Source organism: Gastrolobium bilobum, unplaced genomic scaffold (genome assembly GCF_033153095.1).
Source record: "Gastrolobium bilobum isolate Gb01-03AN ecotype WA unplaced genomic scaffold, APGP_CSIRO_Gbil_v1 utg26114, whole genome shotgun sequence".
In the NCBI taxonomy this organism is placed as follows: Eukaryota; Viridiplantae; Streptophyta; class Magnoliopsida; order Fabales; family Fabaceae; genus Gastrolobium; species Gastrolobium bilobum.
The window spans coordinates 13898-34278 of record NW_026896896.1 but is presented as its reverse complement, the minus strand read 5'-3'; the positions used below and the strand labels follow the sequence as shown (position 1 = coordinate 34278).

Sequence of the window (20381 nt, the reverse complement as noted above, 5' to 3'; positions counted from 1 at the left end):
TTACCCAAAATCCGAGGCTACAAGAATAAATAGTTTTCTTATAATATGAACTTATGATGTTGATAAATAATTTTGGAACATGTATATACATAAATTTGGATGTTTCGTAGAAGAGAGAACAAGAAGACAGAAAAAGAATCTTAATTTGAAAGCATATACCGTATTCTCTTATAAATCTCTTTATAAAGCCTCCAAGTAACTTCACACCAAACACACTTACTATTCTCAAATTTTTAATTTCCTCACCGGCTATTATCTCCGGTCACCGGAGATGAATCTCCGGCGAGTCCCTTTCTCTGTTTTTCTCTTCCTCTACCTCATCCTCTCACCCCATGCTTTCGCCGACGACCACGCCGGCGACCTCCACCGCAAAAAGCACAAGATAAATGGCCCGATCAAAACCATCGTGGTCATAGTCATGGAGAATCGCTCCTTCGACCACGTACTCGGGTGGCTCAAGTCGACCCGACCCGACATCGACGGCCTAACCGGCACCGAATCGAACCGGATCTGGGTATCGAACCCATCGTCGGAGAAAATCCACGTCACAGACGACGCACTCTTCGTGGATTCGGATCCGGGTCACTCTTTCCAAGCCATAAGGGAACAAATATTCGGATCCAACGATAGCTCCGCGAACCCGGCTCCGATGAACGGGTTCGCGCAGCAAGCCGAGGAAATGGTCGAGGGAATGAGCCGAACCGTGATGAGTGGGTTCAAACCGGAACTTCTTCCGGTCTACACTGAGTTAGCGAACGAGTTCGGTATTTTCGACAAGTGGTTCGCTTCGGTTCCCGCGTCGACTCAGCCGAACCGGTTCTACGTTCACTCAGCGACTTCACACGGCGCCATGAGCAACGTTCGAAAGGACCTCATCCATGGCTTCCCTCAGAGAACAATCTTCGACACTCTCAACGACGAAGGCCTCACGTTCGGGATCTACTACCAGAACATACCCGCAACGTTGTTCTTCAAGAGCTTGAGGAAGTTGAAGAACGCTGTGAAGTTCCACAGCTACGGTTTGAAGTTCAAGAGGCACGCTAAGAAGGGTAAGCTTCCGAATTATGTTGTGGTTGAGCAGCGTTACTTTGATATTATGATTTCTCCGGCGAACGACGACCACCCTTCGCATGACGTGGCGGTGGGGCAGAAGTTTGTGAAGGAGGTTTATGAGACTTTGAGGATGAGTCCACAGTGGAAGGAAATGGCGATTTTGATTACTTATGATGAGCATGGTGGTTTCTATGACCATGTTCCTACACCTGTTGTTGGGGTACCTAACCCTGATGGGATCATTGGAAATCCCCCTTATTACTTTCGGTTTGATAGGTTGGGTGTTCGCGTCCCAACGTTTCTCATCTCGCCTTGGATTGACAAGGGTACAGGTATGTCTTGGAAAAGTTTTGATTTTTATGGTTTTTTGGGTTTTGGGTTGTTGTTTCATTACTGTGTTGTTGTTTATTACTGCTAGTTTAGCTGTTTGATGCTTTGAGGTTGGTTGACTTAATTGCTAAGACTGCATGTGTGTTTTGTTTTGATTTAAATTATAAGGAAAAAAAAAACACTTTTTTTTTTTTTACCCTAAATGTTCATATTGGTGAGATTTTGATTATAAAATGATCTAATCTTAGATAATAAGCTGTGTTGCTGTTTCCCTCTCAGTTTCTGTTTTGGTGGTATAATGTGAAGGAATTAAGAGTCTGGTAAATTTAGAGCTTTGTAGACCCCTCAACTTGTGATTTTCTGGATTGAGTTTGTTGGGTTTAACTTATAGCTTTTGACTTGTTGCTGAGTTTTTTTTTTTTTTTTTTTTTAGTGTCTAGTTGTACCTTCAGACTTGGTTGAAGTATACTTCTGCACGAAGGTGTACAGATGTTTAGGTTTATTTGGATGATGATGGTATTTTGAATATATTACTATTTGATAACTTTTATGGGACTTGTACATGCCTTTGTTGAATTTATTTTTGGGTCTTAACGTAGAATTAATAGGTATTTTGGTGGGTATAGTAGTTCTGACATATACGTGTTTCTGCTGTTTACATGAATCTAGTCACGTTTGCACTTGATGGGGTTTCACGTACTATTTTCCTTATTTATTGGGTAAATTTTTGCATTACTTCAAAAAATGTACTTATTTTATAATTCTATGTACTTGTGGAATATGGAGCATATTGAAAACTAATTCTGGTCATCTTTGTGTATACTGTAGTTCTCACTTATCGAATATTCTGTGCCTGTAGGTTTATGTGAGTCGCAATAAACTAGTTTGAGCCTTTAAATACTGTATGCAGATAGAAAGTAACTTATTACTTGAGGCTGATTATGGAATATATCTGATAATGATGAGAAATATTTCTACTCCATTGCAACATATACAAAGTGTGAAAATAGGCAAACATTTGAACTTTTTAAGTTCACTCCTTTGGGTTTTGTTGACTGTTTTATTCCCACTAAGACATGCTCTAGTTCAATATTTTCCAGTGCACAACCTGAATAAGTAACGTTCTTTAGTACAAAAGAGAGTGGAACTTACCTTTTTGTAAACCTCGGACATCAACATTAACATTACCTTTATCCCAAACCAGTTGGGGTTAGTTAATAGCTCATTTCATAAATATAGCTCTATTTTTTTTTTTTTTTTTACGGCTGGCTCGCTACATCTAACACCAACCCTCCTTCTTTACCCTGGCTTGGGACAGGCAATACATGCGTGCATACATAGGGGGAGTTTGTATACCTTGGATATAAGAGAGATTAATACATCCTGATTCCAACCCCAATGAAATTGTACTAGTTGATCTGAATGAGATGCTCCTCGTTTCTTTTTATGAATTTATTGTGCAGAAGGGGATCCAGAGTTGATCCATAGGCTGGATGAAATGTCCTCTTTCATAATTACAGAATTAATTATTTGGACGATGATCTTAGAGAATATGAGACCATAGATAACAACAATTAGTTTGTCTCTTGTAAAAAGTTGTTATTGCATTTCAAAGAGGGTGGTGCGTCAGTTCTAGTTTTCTTTAAGCTGTTGTTCTTGTTGTGGCTTCTGTTCATGGTTTTCATTCTCCTAGTGATTTTCATTATCAATCTGCTAGAACCAGCCAACAAGGTTGAATTTTTTTTTTTTCCGGAGCAGTAACTGTACTTGGATAGTCAAAGCTGTGCCTTATTACCCAAATTTAAGCTTTAATAATTTCAGTATATGTTTGACTGCCTGTTGTTAAGGGCACCTTTTATAGCATGAGCTGGTTCTTGGTTTAATTTTAATTTAATTTTTTTTGCAGTGATTCATGAAGCAGATGGGCCAACACCATATTCTCAATATGAACATTCGTCTGTTCCTGCCACAGTAAAGAAGCTTTTCAATTTAAAATCCAATTTCTTGACAAAGAGAGATGCATGGGCTGGTACCTTTGAAAAATACTTTTACATTCGAGATACCCCTCGAGACGATTGTCCAGGTTTGCATCTACTTCTTCTATTGTTACATCAGAGTATCTGACTACTGCAATCTTGGCACTCTGTCATGGTAGCACTACGGTGTGCTTTAGTAAATTCATCTGTAGTGTCTAGTCTTAGTCTGGATCTCTTAATAAAGCAACCTTTCCCCCTGACCAAACACAATTATGTTTTATAATTTGGTTCATCATCAAGAATTAACTTCAAATTGATGTGTAGAAATATGACAATATTTATCTGCATTGTGCATCCTGTTAGTCTGCTGAATATCTTAGTTCTCCTTGATCTTTTTCTTTTGCTCTTGCTGGAAGAGTGAGGTACTGGGGCTATATATATACATTGGGATGAGCAAACTCCATTTCTTTTTTTTCTTTTTCTTTTTGACCAGTAGACTCTGAATTTGCCATTAATGGCAATAAACCTAATAGAGACACTAGTCTAGTGCAAGGCAAGCCATGCCTGAATGCAGTCTTAGAAATTTCCTGTGTCTTGTCTACTAACTGCAATAAGAAATGAGTAAATTTCCACTTCTGTCTCTATCATAAAAGTAGATTTGGAAGTATGTTGAAATGCAAATTGTACAATTATACATGTAAAGATCATAGAATACTAAGCTTTTTGTCAGTTTTTTTTCTAATCTAGTGGTGTATTATCCAGCATTATGTTCTAACATTATTTCCAATATCTTTTATAGAAATGCTTCCTGAAGTCCAGAAACCACTAAGGCCATATGGACCTAGAGAAGATTCAAGTCTCTCAGAATTCCAGATGGAACTAATCCAGCTTGCATCTCAGCTCAATGGTGATTATTTACTCAACTCCTATCCAAACATTGGGGAAAGTATGACAGTGAGAGAAGCAAACAAGTATGCAGAAGATGCGGTGAAGAGGTTCCTGGAAGCTGGAAGGGCTGCCCTTAAAGCTGGAGCTAATGAATCTGCCATTGTCACAATGAGGCCTTCCCTCACTAGCAGAGTTGCTGAAGGAGATTACCGTAAAAATGTGGAATCTTATTGATTCTTTCATAATACGAGCTGTAAATATAATATGTATATTTAGTATTTTCCATATTGAATTTAAGAAAAAAATGCAACAAGAGTTCTTAGTATAAATATTTTCAGTTCAAGAACAATTAACCAGATAATTGATTAATTATGCTCAGAATGACTAATCAGTTATTGACGTAATCACTACTGTAGCTGTAGTGGTTGATTGTTCTTAACTTGAAAAGAATTTCACTAAGAATTATTTTTGTAAATTTTTCTTAAATTTGTACTATGTGCCTGACGAGGGATTTAAAAGGGAAAAAAGAAGAGGAAATTCCGTAAATATTTATTATATTGCCTAGGTATTTGATTTTCGAATTAGCGACCTGTATTATGTGTAGAGTAGTTATCTAGTGACTAGTATGAAATTGTTCTTAGTTTTGAAGATAAGTAATGCTTTATATATATTTTGTGTGAACTATTATAAATATTGTCAAATCAGTTATCATTTTTTGTGTTTGTATGGCAACGAGAATGGATTTTCTGGTGTTTCTTTTTAGGGTTTTATAATTCTCATTTAACATGAGAATTATAATTTTTTTATACACTCTTCGATTTTTGTGCTGACATAGGTCTTACATATAATTTTTTCTAACACATGGGTCCCACATGTTTTTTATCTCTGCAACATAAGATTTCAATTTTTATTCAACATAAGAATTATAAAACCTTTCTTTTTAATGTAATTATATGATGTAAAGATTTCAACCATTCTTTAATAAATCAATGATCGTTTCTACCATTCTAGTACGTTTATACCATTTTTCAACTAAGAACGTCAAATCGAAATATATATATATGAGATATGTTATTCTACTTATTCATATTCTGTTTACCTTTACCTATTTCTCTTAATATCATTAGATTATAATATTATCGGCAAGATAAAACAAATTTTTTTATTCCTTTCTCTCTCCTTCCACCTCCTTCGACCACCATCGTCTTCGTCGATTATCAAGGCATCGATTGTACAAATCAATCTCGCTCCAAAACTAAAGTAACGACTCGAATCAACGTGGAAATTTTTTTATTGATTTGGGTTTAAGTGGTTGAACCATCAAATTGACCTAAATCTCTGAGTAGCCTTAGTTGGAGCCACGATTTTAGGAATTTTTTTTCTTGCACAACCCAACTCGTGAGATTGGATTTCTCTACAACATTTTGTTGATAATAAATATTTTTGTTTTCTTATTCTCAGAATACCCAGGAGTCATCGAATTCTAAGAAACTAAATCTAGGTTTTCCATCTCAGCAAAAGATGTTGTTCTCTGGACTGAAATGATCACTTGTTATTGTAAAATGATTGATGAAATGAATGCAATTGGATGCTTTTTTGTAATGTTTCATGAAGCCCCGTTGATGACTATGTGAAAAGGGTGGGAGGCAGTGGGAGAGAGAAAGGGATAAAAAGGTTTGTTTTATCCTGCGAATATCTACCGTTGGATGAGATTGTAATCTAATGGTATTAAGAGAAGTAAAGGTAGGCAGAATATGAGTAAGTAAAATAACTTATCCTATATATTGCGAGCGTTCTCGGTCTCTGGTCTCAGTTGCTCGTGGTGTTGTATGTGTACAGTGATGTTTCGATTCATGATTCACAGGAAGAAGCAACCAATGAAAATAAGGCGTGTTCACGAGGAGCATTGGACAAATCCCTAAACCCTTTGTTGTTGTTTCCATTGCTATAGAGTTTTGAGGATCCTTGCGGTGCTTCCGCATCCTGTGCACTACATCTTTTGAAGACCCAAGAGGACATTGTATTGATCGCTTTTCGACATTGAAATTTTTTCAGATTCACCGTGATGCATTTGACTAAATAGATAATTGTTGTTGCGATGTTGGGTGCTAGGTATGCGCTGCCATGCGCGTGTTCACTATTGATGGGAATCGAATTTTACTATTTATCACAAACGACGCCAATGTTTGATCCAGGAGGATCGGTGATGTCCAATCTCATGATTCGGATCTATGTGCTCTTTCAGGTATCTATGGAAGAGATACCTTTGAAGGTAAGCAAATCACTGTGCAAAATAATAATGGTGTATAGCCAAGGCGTGAGGTATGTGCAAAATGACAGCTACGAAAGAGAAGGTTCAGAAGATGTGTACCTGGTTGACTTAACCCTTTATTTATAGATGAGTTACCTGGTGGAAGTATAGCCAATGTGTGGGATATGTGCACAGTGACAGCTAAGAAAGAGAGGGTCCAGAAGATGTATGTACCTGATTGGCTTAACCCTTTATTTATAGATGAGTTACCTGGTGGAAGTGAACTTCCCGGCCTCTTATGAATATAGAAGGTCTAGTTCTTAATCCATTACTGTCGTACTATGATTAATATTATTAATGAATCTCTCCTTAATTTTCTACTTAGTTTTTAACCTTTCTAGAATGTGAGCCTTTATGTCAAGTCTATAACAGTTTTTTTGGGATTTTTTTTAAAATTATTTATTATCTTCAATTTTTTATATATGTCTTTTTTTACTTAAATAAGTGTTTCTTTTTCTAAAACTTACATACAAATGGGTTTAAGAGTTAAGTTATTGAATTTAATGTTTAAGGTATTAAATTAATAAAATTTATTAGTTAAGTTTTTATGCATTTTGCGAGTTGTTTAAATTTAATATCCATAAGAATAATTTTTTTATTTAAGAAATAAACATGTAATATATATATGCGCTTATTATTTCTCAAGCTACCGGAGATAATTTTATCTCCGGCTACCAAATCATAACCATACAAAGATGGATCAATGGTAATAAAGGAAGAGAGAGAAAAAGGAAATCATAACCATTCAAAGGTGAATCAATTAATATAATGAAATAAATAAACAAAACGACGTAGTTTTGGGGTGGCCGGAGATAAATTTAACTCAAGTTGCCGGAGAAATGTTTTTCCCTATATATATATATATATATATATATATATATATATATATATATATATGTGTGAAAATAGTTATACTTACAACTTATTTTCGTTTACAACTTTTTATAACCATATCTTAACCGTTGATTTTCGTCAATCAACGATTGTCATTTAACCGTTGATTGACGGAAATCAACGGTTAAGATATGGTTGTAGGAGTTTGTAAACTATTTGGGTTGTAAATATAACCCCTCCCTATATATATATATATATATATATATATATATATATATATATATATATATATATATATATATATATATTTAATTTTAATTTAATAGTCAAAATAGTTTAGAAAATATTTAGTTAAATATTTTATTGTAAAATAAATTTATTCAAATATACGTATAATTTCATAAAATATGTAGATCAGGAAATTATATCTGAAATTTAATAATTATATGATATAATTTTTTTGTAATAACATTTAAATATATTTAAATTTTATATTACATATAGTTCATTATTTTATTTTAATATGCTAAGTGAATTTCTAAAAGACACAATTTTTTTGTAATTGTTACTCTATATTTTTTAAAGATGATTTCTGACTTAAACAACTTTGCCATCATACCTTTTGAGATTTTATTTTGCTCTTTTGTATGTTTATATTGCCCTGAAATTTCAACGCTAGTGTGCTTGTGTATTGTAAATTATGGTTGATTTTGCTTATGCATGTGGCAGTGAACATCCTGTGCAATATTATTTTGATGACGTGATTTTTCAAGGACGATTAATAAAAATACAGCATTTTCAACAATGAGCAACTATAGAATCTTCTCAAAAGGATTTTTATTTTTTTTTAAATCGACTTGACTTGATTTTTGTTTTTTTTTTTAATTCTTTACTTCATTTGACTTGATTTGATTCATGTTACACAAATTGAACAAAAAAAAAAAAAAACCTATTGAAAAAACATATATTTTTTTTAATACAAACATGATTTGACTTGATTTACAAATTAATTATCAATCTTTGGTGGCTATTAAGACCAAACCATGGCAATTATGGTAAACCATCAAAGGGATTCAAATCAGGTGTGACTGCGTGCAAAATTTGACCAACTTTTTCTGCCATAGTCATATAGAACAAAAGAATAAAGACTAATAGACATTACATATTCTATATTCAATTTCATTGGAACCTAAACATCATCATCTATGTAATTTCCTTAATGGATGTGAAAGAGATAATTGCCATTTGCTAGTCATACAGAGTCTGCGGCCCCCATTTGATGCCAAATGCTAATGAACATTGTATGATTCATCACTCTATGGCCTACTAAGTGTCCACACTCTAACCACCAAACCTTCCAATTTCCAAATTACAATATAAATATAGCTTTTAATACTAGTCTTATAGGGCTTATAATATAGTTTGTAACTTTGTGTAGCCTCATCATCATCCATCTTCTACTTGTGTCACTATGATGAAAATGGCTCTATCAAGGAGGCTACAGGGTTACTCAAAGATGGATAAGGATGACCCCCAAGAGAGAATGCATAGAAAAGCACAGTTCTTAATCTACAAAGTATTAGAGAAATCAGATTCTAGTAGAAAGCCATCATGTGTGAGGATAAGAATATTCAAGCTGAAGGTAAAGATAGGGAAAAGCTTGAGGAGGATCAAGAGAATTTTCTCATCTGGAGTTGGTTTTCATGGACAAGTTATGGATCAGGTGAAAACACTGAAGCAATTGCTGATTGGCCGAAGACTAACCATGAAATTCAAAAGCCTTTCTTCTCCTTTGTCCAAATGATTCATCAACAATGCTGAAATATTGTGCTTGTTGTATTTCTTGGCTTCTGTGCTATGCCATCATTTTTGTGTGGTTTCTTGTTGTCTCTTCATATATGTGTACATTCTCTTTGGAAGTTTTCCTTATCCTCTATATTAAAGGAAGAGAGAATGTATAAATAAAGTTGCATGGATATTCAGAGTTGTTATTGAAGCTCAATTGTTTGGAATTAAAGAATGGAGAAAATGATCTTAAAAGAATCACTCTTTTAATGAGTTTGACTGTGGTGAACCGGAATAATTGGGTAATTAATGAAAAAGTGAGAATGTATAAATAAAGTTGCATGGATATTAAGAGTTGTTATTGAAGCTCAATTGTTTGGAATTAAAGAACGGCGAAAATGATCTTAAAAGAATCACTCTTTTAATGAGTTTGACTATGGTGAACCGAAATAATTGGGTAATTAATGAAAAAGTGAGAATGTATAAATAAAGTTGCATGGATATTCAGAGTTGTTATTGAAGCTCAATTGTTTGGATTAAAGAATAGAGTTGTTACCAATGGCGGTTGACTCAAGTGGTAAGGTACTTGGGTTCGCTTAAGCAAGGACTCGAGTTCGAGACCTTGTGTATGCAGAAAATTCTCGCTGGCAGACTCACCTGCCAATGCTAGGTAACCTACCCGGGTCGGACTGGACATAGTCGGGGCGAAGCCCCGGAAACCAGTGGAGCAATCCAAAAAAAAATGGAGAAAATGATCTTAAAAGAATCACTCTTTTAATGAGTTTGACTGTGGTGAACCAGAATAATTGGATAATTAATGAAAAAGTGAGAATGTATAAATAAAGTTGCATGGATATTCAGAGTTGTTATTGAAGTTCAATTGTTTGGAATTAAAGAATGGAGAAAATGATCTTAAAAGAATCACTCTTTTAATGAGTTTGACTGTGGTGAACAGGAATAATTGGGTAATTAATGAAAAAGTGAATATATATATATATATATATATATATATATATATATATATATATATATGGAAGAGTTATATTTATAAATTTTTTATTTACAAACTCTTACAAACTACACTATGTACTCCCCGGAAGTACATTAGGTTACACAATGTACTTTTAAAAAATTTGCAAAAATTTATAAAAAAAATTTGTAAACGGATCCTTCCTCATATATATATATATATATATATATATATATATATATATATATATATATAACCGATCATACACTCTTGATTGAAGTATGACGGGTCATTTTTTGTGTAGTTTGTAAACAAAAAGTTTATAAATATAACATTCCCCATATAGGGAAAGGATCCGTTTACAAATTTTTTTTACAAATTACACTAAGTATGACCGGTCATACACTCTTGATTGAAGTATGACCCGGTCATACTTAGTGTAGTTTGTAAACAAAAAGTTTGTAAATATAACCTTCCCTATATATATATATATATATATATATATGTATATATATATACGGGGAGGGTTCTTTTGACTCCAGAGTAAGATTTTTAAGTCTTACTCCTCATCTTAGCCGTTGATGAACGGAAATCAATGGTTGTCATTTGTAATATAATTAATAATTAATTGATATAACTTCCTAAATTGTAACCGTTGAATGGACGGAAATCAAAGGCTGAGATCCAGAGTAAGATTTGTAAGTCTTACTCTGGACTCAAATGATCTCTCTCCTATATATATATATGGCTTTAACGTTTCTAAAGTGAATGGAGGTAAGTTATCTACATTCGCTTCCAAAATGACGTTGTTTTGGGTTAAAAAATTATAATGAAAAAGACTATTATAACCTGACATAAATTATAATTACAAAAATACCTTGATTTTTGCCTCAAAACGACGTCGTTTTAGGCTCAATGTAGATAAGTTATCTACATTGACTGTAGAAAAAGCGAACCTTATATATATATATATATATATATATATATATATATATATATATATATATATATATATATATATATATATATAGGGGAATGATATTATAACAACCAAGATGTGTTACTACCAAGTTACTACCAATCAATCTCACCATTATATCGATTATGTTGATCCAACGATTATATTTATTTCCATCTTTGTATGGTTATGATTTTCCAAATTTAACAATTTATATTCATTTTTCACTTTTGTATGGTTATGATTTCCCATATTTAATGCTTTTACTTTAAATATGGGGAATCATAACTATAAAAAGTTGGAAATAAATATAACCGTTGGATCAACATAATCGATCTAACAATGAGATTGACTGGTAGTAACACAACTTAGTTGTTACAATATCCTTCCCTATATATATATATATATATATATATATATATATATATATATATATATATATATATGAGGTAGGATCCTTTGACACCAGTGTCAAATTAAATTTGACACTGCATCTGAGAGCCATTAGATAAAAAAAATCAACGACTCTGATTTGTGAGCATGTGACAGTGTGATACCATTGATTCTTTTTTGATCTAATGACTTTCAGATGAGGTGTCAAATTTCAAATTTGACACTGGTGACAAAGGATCCTATCACTATATATATATGGAGCAGAATCTTTTGACACCGGTGTCAATATTTGAAATTGGACACCAAATCTTATCCATTGATTTTCGCCAATCCACGATTATCATTTTTGTCAATCAAACTCATTAATTAATATTAAATCCCAATAAATGATAAACGTTTATTGACGGAAATTAATGGTTAGGATTTGATGTCAAATTTGATATCGGTGACAAAGGATTCTGCCCATATATATATATATGGGAAAAATATTTCTCCGGCAACTTGAGATAAGTTTATCTTCGGCTACTCCAAAATTACGTCGTTTTGTTTATTTATTTTCTTATATTAATTGATTAACCTTTGAATGGTAATGATTCCATTTTTCTCTATGTTCCTTTATCACCATTGATCCATCTTTATACGGTTATGATTTAGTATGCAGAGATAAAATTATCTCAAGCAGCTTGAGAAACGATAAGCCTTCTCAGATGAGGTGGATAAATTTTCCAATTTGGTAGCTAATAATTCATTACTCGTACTTTTAATGGAAAAAGTTTTATGGGTAGAGGCAAAAGTGACCAGGCATGTAAATAAGTTAGGCTTTGAATTAAATAGGCTAGGTCAGTCTAAAAAATCTTGGGCCTGGCCTAGCCTATTAGTCTATATAGGCCCAATTTACAAGTCTGATTTGATCTATCTTTAAATAATAACAATATTGATCTAGGTCTGTTAGCTTGTTTAAGCCTATTAAATATTCTATAATTAAATAAATAACTATAATAATATTAATTTATTATTCAAAATTATTAAAAAAAAAATTATTATTTTATTTAAAATAAATAATGTAATATAGGCCGACCTATAGGCTTATAGGCCTGACATGTACAGAAAAGTAGGGTTGTGCATGGGTCAGGTTTTTGTCCGACTAGACCCAACTTGGTTTTTATAGGTCAGGTATTTTGACCCGACTCGCTTTAATTTGATCCAAGTCAGGTCTGACTTGGATTGGATTTTGTTGAACTAGTTCAGAACCAGTTTGGATCTGACCTGACTTGATTTCTGAAGTGGGTCTGACTTGGTTTCTGAACTGGGTCAAATCTGACCTGACCCGTTTTTGACTTGGTTTTCTCACAAAATTTTGTCGAAATTTTTACGTTGCAAAAGACGAAAATTTCGTCACAAAATTATTTTTTCGTCGAAATTTTTACAAAAAAAAAATTTCTATTGAAATTTAGTTTCCTTCAACAGTTTTGACGAAAATGATTTTTTCCATCAAATTGATTAATCAAAGTGATGATGTGGATACAACGTATACTTGATGATTCCACGACAACATGGTTTTGATGATAACAAAGAGGAATGATTCAAAGACGAAGCAATATCCAAAAAGCAAATGTGAAAGCATGCACCAAGTCTCAAGCATCAATCCAAGTCCAGAATCTCAAATGGTATACTCATTTAGGACTTAAGATAAATATGTAAAGATGTATAGATACAAAGCATTGCATGAGCTCAAGGTCATTCATCAATCATATATTTCAAAAGCATGCATCCTTAAAAGAAAAGTCAAGACAAATGGTTTCATATGTACAATATTGGTTTGGAAGAAGTACCTATATGATACAAACTTTTCTAGATAATTTCCATAACCAATAACATGCATTACACGTCATAAAAATCATTTGGAAAGAGTAGAAACTCAGAACTCGTACAAAAAAGGCTGCTGCTATGAAATATCCGGATATTCCACTTTGAATATCCGGATATCCAATATCCGGATATGGAATCCAGAATATCCGGATATCCAATATCCGGATATGTGCTCGATAAATATCCGGATATGTACGGATTACAACGGCTATAAACGGCTAGAAACGGCTAGTTTTCATAGGAGGTGTCATTATAAATACCCACGTCAGTTGGGATGAACAGTACACGACCCTGTAGCATTTATTGAAGCTTTATTACTCTTACTAGCCTGTTATTGCTCATTAATTACTTACTTTAATCATTGCATACACTTGAGCTCATCTTTCCTTTGAAGTTATACATCTCTTAGTTCTTCAATTTGTTCAATATGTACTTTGAGAGTACTTAGCCACTTCTAATCACCTCAATATTACTTCTTGATTTGAGAGGGGAGTGAACCCTATATTTGAGAGGTTACCAAATTTCTAAGAAAATTTGAAGTGAAAAAGTGTAAGGCATCAAGAGCCCGAAGTCTTGAAAAGTTGTAGTGGTTTGTCATGTACCCTCAAGCTTGATAGTTAGTGAAAAGAATTGATCGAGCGGCTTCAGTCTGGACGTAGGTCACGGTAGTGGTGACCGAACCAGGATACATCTAGTTTGCAATTTCTCTAACCTTAATCTCTTTATTTAAGTATTAAAATTGCATCTTAGATTGTCTTTATATATACGCTTGCTTACTTTGTTGATCATTACACTTGCTTTTACAATTAGACATTTCCTTATAAAATCACTTTATTGAAGAAATAGTCTTTAAAACATCAAATGAGGTACTTTGCGAAAAGATTTTGTAAAATTCAATTCACCCCCCTCTTGAGTATTGAAGCCACCTGTCCAACACAAATGTTTTAAAAGAAAAAAGAATTTTGTCAAAAAATTTGACGGAATGTTTTTCGTTCAAAATTTCGATGGGAATGTGTTCTGACGAAAATTATTTCGAGGGAAATGTTTCATTTGAAACTTTCGTCGAAATTTAGATTCTCTAAAGAATTTTGACAGGATATTTTTTTCGTCAAAATGTTTTATTTGTCAAAAAAATTTACGGAATTTTTTTATAGAAATGTGTTTCGTTGAAAATTTTGATGGAAATTTTGTATCAAAAAACTTGACGAAAATATTTAGTTGAAAATTTTCGATGGAAACGTGTTTCGCTAAAAATTTCAACGATTTTTTTTTTGTCAAAAAATTTAACGAAAATTTTTTCGTCGAAAACATTCGCCGAAATTTGAAATCTGTAAAGAATTTTGATGAAATTTTTTGCCGTCAAATTTTTTTGATGACGAAAGTGTTTCCGTCGAAAACTTTCGCCAAAATTTGAAATATGTAAAGAATTTTGATGAAATTTTTTGTCGTCGATATTTTTTGCCTTCAAAATTTTTTGATGACGAAAATGTTTCCGTCGAAAACTTTCACCAAAATTTGAAATCTGTAAAAAATTTTGATGAAATTTTTTGCCGTCAAAATTTTTTGATTACGAAAATATTTTCGTCGAAAACTTTCGCCGAAATTTGAAATCTGTAAAGAATTTTGATGTAATTTTTTGTCGTCGATACTTTTTGCCGTCAAAATTTTTTGATGACGAAAATGTTTCCGTCGAAAACTCTCGCCAAAATTTGAAATCTGTAAAGAATTTTGATGAAATTTTTTGCCGTCAAAATTTTTTGATGACGAAAATATTTCCGTCAAAAACTTTCGTCGAAATTTGAAATCTATAAAGAATTTTAATGAAATTTTTTGCCGTCGAATTTTTTTGATGGAAATGTGTTTCTTCGAAATTTTCAATGAAACTTTCGACGAAATTTAGATTCTCCAAAGAATTTAGACAAAATATTTTTTCTGTCAAAATTTCTTATCAAAATATTTTTGTCAAAAAATTTTACGAATTTTTTTTACAGAAATGTGTTCCATTGAAAATTTTGATGGATATATTCTTTATCAAAAAACTTGACGAAAATATTTAGTCGAAATTTTTTGATAGAAATGTGTTTCGCTAAAAATTTCGACGAAATTTTTTTTGGTCAAAAAGTTTAACTAAAATGTTTCCGTCGAAAACTTTTGCCGAAATTTGAAATCTGTAAAGAATTTTGATGAAATTTTTTTCCGTCAAAGAATTTCGATGAAAATGTGTTTCGTCGAAAGTTTTTATGAATATATTTTTATTGTGAAATATTTTGACGAAATTTAGATTCCGTAAAAAGATTTGACAAAAAAAATATTCTGTCAAATTTTTTTACCGATATGTTTTTAGTCACAGATTTTGATGAAAATCGCGAAATTTTTTATGAAAATTTTTCCATAAAAAATTTTGACGTAGTTGTTTTACGTTAAAACTTTTCTTTTAATGGAATTGTGATTTTTTTTTTCACATAATGGGTATGGGTCAAGTTTTGGGTCAGTGAGTCAATATTAAAACGAGTCAGGTCTAAAACTGACCCAAATAAAAGTGGGTCAGTATTTAAACCAGTTCAAAAAATATGAGTATTTATGGGTCGGGTCAAGGTCGGATCAAGGGCAGGGCAAGTGAACCAGTTTTTTTCCACACCCCTGCAAAAAAGTCAATGACTTGCGTTCTAAATAGGATTTTTTAGAAGCCTAAGCCTATTATATTTGACTATTTGTGATAGGTCAAGTCTAACTTAATATAGGTTAGACCGTAAATCCCTGTAGGTCGACCTAATCCATTTACACCTCTAGACAAAACTCACTTCGGTCATCTTTACACCTCAAAAAAAATTAGTTGAGAAATACTTAAGAGAACTCAAAAAATAAAATAAAAATGCAATTGTGAAGTAAGCGCATGCCTCATCATCTTGCGTGTGTAATTTGTGTCTTGTAGCATTTTTCTTTGTCCATTAATTTAGATACACCTAAAACCAACAATTCATGAGAACCAAAGACAAAATGACATACCCAAAGCGATAATTGATCCAAGTTGATCATAAGACTCTTGTAAATCATAGGACTTGATAATAGGATGTGTACAAATTTTTTTCACCACACTCAATACAAACAATTAGACAATGTTATAGAGAATTTGACTATGTAGACAAAAAAATATGAAATTCCAAAATAAAGGGTCTTCTCTTCTGGACCGTCACTTTTGGTACAAAAACGCAACCATTTTGTGTAAATATTTGGACGGTAGAAAAAAATTAGAGCGTTAAACTCCTGCAATCAATCCAATATATAAAAATTCATGGCAAATAAGAAATTCAAAAAATCAAAATAATTTATTTCACAAAATACATAAAAGCAAAGTTTTAATAGTAGATTCTCTCACTATTTTATCTATTAATGAAGAGATACAACCTCAAATGCTAGTAAACACTCAAGCACGCTATTATTGAATCAAAAGTCAAGCGACCTCTGCCAAATTTATTATTATCATGATATTGAACCACATAAACCATTGTGAAAATCGGATCGGATCTCCTGGATCGACCTAGAATTCGATAAATCGGTCATTTGACCGGTTTGATTATTACATTGGATAGGTCAAATACCAAACTTGGTGTAATCCCGTCGGTTTTAGTGAAAACTGGTGAATCGACCGATTAACTAGTGACCTGAACCTGATTTTTTTTAAAAAAAAGTTTTACAAAAAATATCATAATTGACATATTTGAGTGATATGTTATTTATTGACTTACATAAGTTATGTACCAACAATACTAATATATCTCAGTTATGCACTATGCAGAAAATTTTGATTTGATTTATAGTTAAAGATGTCGTTTACTGAACCTGAAACACCAAGATCACAAGTATTATATGTTTGTTTGATTATTTATTGGACAATAATGTATAATTTATTATTCTTTTATGTTAAAATATTTAGAATTTATATTATTTTTTCAGCTATTTGAGTATGTTTATAATTTTTTAATATAAATTATAGATTTATATATAATCATCGGGTCATAAGATTCAACCAGTGACCTACTGGTTAAACCAGTGGCCCAGTGATCTGGTATCTCGACCAGGTCATTGACCGGGCCAATTTTAATAATATTGACATAAACTATTCCTAACGTATAAACAACCAAAGAAAAAAAAAAAAAAATTCTCCCACGTTGCAAAATTCTAACAATTTATTACAAATTAATGAAAGAAAATGATGGACTGAGTGGGAGCTCAAACTATGGGAGATTATTAACAACAACAATAATTACCATCCAAAATAAAAATAAAAATTATTAACACAATAATTGAGCTTAAGCAGCAAATCCATAACATAAAGAATCTCATATCAAATTTCAACTCAAAATCTTAAAATATTAGATTTATAAGTCTCTCACTTATATTTATCAAGCTTAGCTCATTCCTCTTCGATATGAGATTTTTTTATCATTGACCCAACATATTGTTGGAGGTTATGAGTTTGAAAGAGAAGGGTTTAGAGGTGCTTGAAGTATTATACCAAGAGATATTAAGTTTGGAATGCTTAACATTGTTACCTCCGGCGTAAGAAACTCTAAAGATAATACAAGTTATTGGACTTCAACCCACATGGGTCTAAATAATTATGTTTTCACCTATTGGGCTTATATTTTATTAATATATCCAACACATACAAGGTAGCAATTGTCTCCTTTGGAAGTTGGTATACGTGCATTTTTATTTTTTTTCAATGCTATTTATTAGATCTTTACATTTGTTTTGGCATAATAATATGAATATATTAAGCAACTTTGGCTACTCCAGTTGTAAGTCTATCTGCTCACATAAATGGTTGAAGCAGAATGCACAATGCACAACCACTCAACATTAACCAACTTGTGCAACCACAACAGCTAGGGATCTAGCTACCATTCAAAGTTACCACCGTCACACAAATACCATCAAATCCCATTCCCATATCGTACATATATATGTTCCCATTTCCTTTTGTTCCACTTCACTCATAAAAACACTCACATACACACTCCCTCTCTTTCATCTCTCCACACACTCATGGAGGTTTCATGGGAACAAAGTGTCACTTCTTCTATCAACACAATCTACCTTCTCTTCTCTGCTTACCTAGTCTTTGTAATGCAGATTGGCTTTGCAATGTTATGTGCAGGCTCAGTGCGTGCCAAAAATGCCACAAACATAATGCTTACCAACGTGGTTGATGCAGTGGTTGGTAGCATATCCTTCTACCTTTTTGGTTTTGCATTTGCATATGGAAATTCCAACCCTTTCATTGGTACAAATATGTTTGCTCTAGCTAACATTCCTAATGCCACTTATGACTATAGTTTCTTCCTTTACCAATGGGCTTTTGCTATAGCTGTAGCAGGCATCACAAGTGGGTCCATAGCTGAGAGAACCCAATTCAGTGCATATCTTGTTTTTTCATTTTTCCTTAGTGGGTTTGTGTACCCTGTTGTGGTCCATTGGCTATGGTCATCCACTGGTTGGCTCAGCCCAAGTTCCAGTGACCTGTTCCTGGGCTCAGGGGCCATTGACTTTGCCGGTAGTGGAGTGGTTCATTTGGTTGGTGCAATTGCTGGGCTTTGTGGATCCATCATAGAAGGCCCACGAGCTGGCCGGTTCGATGCTTTCGGCAAGCCCGTACCTCTTCGAGGCCACAGTGCAACACTTGTGGTCCTTGGAACATTCTTACTATGGTTCGGTTGGTTTGGATTTAACCCGGGATCGTTCGATAAAATCGCGGTGGCCTATCCTAACACGTCGGACCTAGGTAATTGGACTTCGGTGGGCCGGACTGCCGTGGTAACTACTTTAGCCGGTTCGACAGCCGGGATTGTCACCTTACTCGGCCGCCGATTATTAATTGGTCATTGGGATGCAATGGATGCTTGCAATGGATTGCTTGGTGGGTTTGTTGCCATCACCTCTGGATGCTCAGTTGTTGAGCCATGGGCTGCCATTCTCTGTGGGTTCGTCTCGGCTTGGGTCTTAATTGGGCTCAACATCTTGGCACTAAAAATGAAATATGATGACCCATTAGAGGCAGCCCAATTGCATGGAGGGTGTGGGGTTTGGGGTTTGTTGTTTACAGGGTTGTTTGCCAAAGAGGAGTTTGTGATCCAAGTCTATGATTCAGGTGAGACAGGAATAACACGACCTTATGGGCTTCTACTTGGAGGTGGATGGGGATTAATTGGGGCCCAAGTTGTTGAGATTTTGGTAATCTTTGTATGGGTTAGTGCAACAATGGGCCCTGTGTTCTATGCATTGTACAAGCTTAATATACTTAGAATTCCTATAGAGGAAGAAGTTGCTGGCCTTGACATCTCAAGCCATGGAGGGTATGCTTATGCTCCTCAAGAGGATCATTATCCTCGATCTTATGCAGATTATTTGCGTACCCGAGATGGCCAATAATAGTTTGATTTTCCTCATGTTAATATTTTGTAATATGTAGAAGCAATTCAATTTTGTGTATACTTTTTGAGTAGAGCACTACATTTATTTGGTTCATTGTTTTTGGATGAGACTTGGTGAGTTCACGAGGGAACATAAGAAAAACGAAATGGGGGCATTAAAAATCAAAGTAGGACCCAAAAGAGGGTGTCCCGGTTGAACTATCTTTCAACAAAACATCAAAATATCATGAAAGAAGGAATCTTGTCATGTGGGTGGAGCCCACACATTGGATAAGGATCACTTAATGGATATATGTCATTAACTAAATTGGGGGTGCAAGTCCAAATACTCATTACCAATTCAATTGACACAAGTTGGCATAGCCAAAGGATTAAAAAAAAACTTTGCTTTTAGTAGCTCCATACTTTCAATTCTAATAACATTATTATAACGGAATAAGTGAATAACCAAAATCACCCCTGTGGTTATGGACAAAACCTATTTGGGTTAGAAATTAATCATTAACTCGAAGCCAGAGGAACAAAAGGTAACAAAATATATACAATTAAATTATGGTCTAAAATGCATGTACAACTGAGT

At 33.5% G+C, this 20381-nt stretch overlaps 1 protein-coding gene across 2 annotated transcripts; it reads left to right on the top strand.

Moving 5' to 3' along the window:
* Positions 1 to 183: 183 nt before the first annotated feature.
* LOC133302708 (non-specific phospholipase C1) lies at positions 184 to 19805 on the top strand. 2 transcript variants are annotated; one of them, XM_061502523.1, is made up of 4 exons: positions 184 to 1385; positions 3290 to 3412; positions 4159 to 4441; positions 18389 to 19805. In XM_061502523.1, the coding sequence occupies exons 1-4, from the start codon at positions 272 to 274 to the stop codon at positions 19797 to 19799; spliced, it is 2931 nt and encodes a 976-aa protein (XP_061358507.1). In that variant the 5' UTR covers positions 184 to 271; the 3' UTR covers positions 19800 to 19805. The 2 variants fall into 2 exon arrangements, with proteins under 2 accessions (XP_061358507.1, XP_061358508.1); XM_061502524.1 differs by lacking the exon at positions 18389 to 19805 and having other exon boundaries at positions 190 to 1385; positions 3290 to 3466; positions 4159 to 4958.
* The last annotated feature ends 576 nt before the right edge of the window (positions 19806 to 20381 follow it).

Excerpts from the sequence above, each read along its gene's own strand:
- LOC133302708 (XM_061502523.1), top strand. The coding sequence starts at position 272 with ATGAATCTCCGGCGAGTCCCTTTCTCTGTTTTTCTCTTCCTCTACCTC. Across the intron at positions 1,386-3,289 it reads TTGGATTGACAAGGGTACAG|TGATTCATGAAGCAGATGGG; the intron begins GTATGTCTTGGA and ends TTTTTTTTGCAG. Across the intron at positions 4,442-18,388 it reads CCTTCCCTCACTAGCAGAGT|TCCCTCTCTTTCATCTCTCC; the intron begins TGCTGAAGGAGA and ends TCACATACACAC.